The sequence below is a fragment of the Nerophis lumbriciformis genome, linkage group LG30 (assembly GCF_033978685.3).
Source record: "Nerophis lumbriciformis linkage group LG30, RoL_Nlum_v2.1, whole genome shotgun sequence".
Classification (NCBI taxonomy): domain Eukaryota; kingdom Metazoa; phylum Chordata; class Actinopteri; order Syngnathiformes; family Syngnathidae; genus Nerophis; species Nerophis lumbriciformis.
In genome coordinates, this window is record NC_084577.2 from 23,565,087 (window position 1) to 23,567,586 (window position 2,500).

Consider the following 2,500-nt stretch of genomic DNA (forward strand, 5'->3'; position numbering starts at 1 on the left):
TTTGCAGATGATGTGGTCCTGATGGCTTCATCTGGCCAGGATCTTCAGCTCTCACTGGATCGGTTCGCAGCTGAGTGTGAAGCGACTGGGATGAGAATCAGCACCTCCAAGTCCGAGTCCATGGTTCTCGCCTGGAAAAGGGTGGAGTGCCATCTCCGGGTTGGGGAGGAGATCGTGCCCCAAGTGGAGGAGTTCAAGTACCTCGGAGTCTTGTTGAGTGAGGGAAGAGTGGATCGTGAGATCGACAGGCGGATCGGTGCGGCGTCTTCAGTAATGCGGACGCTGTATCGATCCGTTGTGGTGAAGAAGGAGCTGAGCCGGAAGGCGAAGCTCTCAATTTACTGGTCGATCTACGTTCCCATCCTCATCTATGGTCATGAGCTTTAGGTTATGACCGAAAGGACAAGATCACGGCTACAAGCGGCCGAAATTAGTTTCCTCCGCCGGGTGTCGGGGCTCTCCCTTAGAGATAGGGTGAGAAGCTCTGCCATCCGGGGGGAGCTCAAAGTAAAGCTGCTGCTCCTCCACATCGAGAGGAGCCAGATGAGGTGGTTCGGGCATCTGGTCAGGATGCCACCCGAATGCCTCCCTAGGGAGGTGTTTAGGGCACGTCCGACCGGTAGGAGGCCGCGGGGAAGACCCAGGACACGTTGGGAAGACTATGTCTCCCGGCTGGCCTGGGAACGCCTCGGGGTCCCACAGGAAGAGCTGGACGAAGTGGCTGGGGAGAGGGAAGTCTGGGCTTCCCTGCTTAGGCTGCTGCTCCCGCGACCCAACCTCGGATAAGCGGAAGAAGATGGATGGATGGATGGATGGCTTTGATGTCCTCAACGAAAAGAATCGCCAAGCACATGACCCTCCACTTCTCCCAAGTGTCCATCGTGAATCCAGCAGTAAACATTCTGTGAGGACAGACAGGTTCCTCCGAACCCGAGTTTCTCTGAAAATCTTGTCAACTGCTTTTAGAGACCAGTCAATCAATTCCATGTCTAGATTTGGGAAACAGTGCGGAGAGATGAGACATAGAAGCAAAGTAGGGAAAAATAAGGGAGAGGGAAGGGAAGTGTTTGCCTTTGTTGAGAGCAAGCAAGAAGAAAAACATCAAACCATCTTCATATGATGTCATTGGCACCTCGGGAAGTTATGTTCTGGTAAACGGAATTTGTGTATGAAGAAATCTATTATGTCCTGACAGGAGGCAAAATGTGGCTATGTGATCATCCTGATGGCGTTGTACTGGTGCACGGAATGCATCCCTCTGGCTGCCACGGCTCTGCTGCCTGTCATTCTGTTCCCCATGATGAAGATCATGGAGTCAGATGAGGTATGTCTCCTTGTACGGCATATTACATAAGCAGGCAGACCTCTTGCCAAGTTCCATCGTTTGGTAACGTTTTCTTCACTCTTGACGCAGGTGTGTATTCAGTACTTGAAAGACTCCAACATGCTCTTCATTGGTGGCTTGCTGGTGGCCATCGCTGTGGAGCACTGGAACCTGCACAAGAGGATCGCCCTCAAGGTTCTGATTTTTGTTGGGGTCAAGCCTTCGCTGTAAGAGCAGTTGTCCTAGTGCGCCGTGCAAGTACCACACGATTTCAGCCCTAGTCCTGAATTGGTTTCGCCGCTTTCTCCAGCCTGATGATCGGCTTCATGGGCACCACGGCCTTCCTGTCCATGTGGATCAGTAACACAGCCTCCACGGCCATGATGCTGCCCATCGCCAACGCCGTGCTGCTGCAGCTCAACGGCTCTGAGGCCAACGCCGAAAAGAGAGCTCATGCGCTCAGTACCAAGGACGGCCTGGAGAACCAGAGCTTTGAGATGAGCGAGAGCAATGAAAGCAAACCAAATGGTAGCACCGTCAACATGGGTGAGTTGAAACATTTTTTTTTAAAACACTTGTCATTGGTTCCTGATCTTCTCTTTTTGTGCCCTTTTAGATGCAGTGGTCATGGATGAGACGGAAAATGATATATCAAGTAGGTTTTTTGTTTGTTTTTGGAATATTGCCCGTACAACTTTTTTTTACTTCCGATACGATACCGATCCAGGTGTATTGACCGATACGATATTAATTCGATACGTCATGCATGCTTTAATTTTTTTTGTATGTGTAGTTTTAGAAAAGGATTGATCAAAATAAATGACTGAAACAGTAAACAATGGTAGTTATGAAAAACTCTAACCTACTTATTTACTAGAAAGGACTTATGCTCTCTTTACATAGAAGTGGAGTGGTAATTAGTTTTTTAGTGACACTTGGTCGTCACCATTATTCATTAAGGCAAGCTCATGATGCAGATTGTTGAATGATGCGGACACATTTGTTACTGGATACTTTCCAATATGATTTTGCCTTTGTATCTGTTAGTAATATGCAACTATAATTATTTAATACTTGTTTATATTGACAAATGTGCTGTTTTGGACTGCAATATTGTTCAATTAAGGACACCCATGACATACTTCTAACTGGTGGGCTGTTGTGTGCTTAGCTGTT

The 2,500-nt window shown here is 48.2% G+C and overlaps 1 protein-coding gene across 2 annotated transcripts in view; it reads left to right on the plus strand.

The window, feature by feature from the left end:
- The window catches only part of LOC133572805 (solute carrier family 13 member 2-like), a 47,442-nt gene that overhangs the window by 8,216 nt on the left and 36,726 nt on the right, over positions 1 to 2,500 (plus strand). For both annotated transcript variants that reach the window (XM_061925831.1, XM_061925829.1), the window contains exons 2-5: positions 1,196 to 1,324; positions 1,415 to 1,551; positions 1,635 to 1,870; positions 1,941 to 1,979. In XM_061925831.1, the coding sequence (XP_061781815.1) occupies positions 1,226 to 1,324; positions 1,415 to 1,551; positions 1,635 to 1,870; positions 1,941 to 1,979 (511 nt within the window). In that variant the 5' untranslated portion in view covers positions 1,196 to 1,225. The remainder of the gene's footprint in view (positions 1 to 1,195; positions 1,325 to 1,414; positions 1,552 to 1,634; positions 1,871 to 1,940; positions 1,980 to 2,500) is intronic.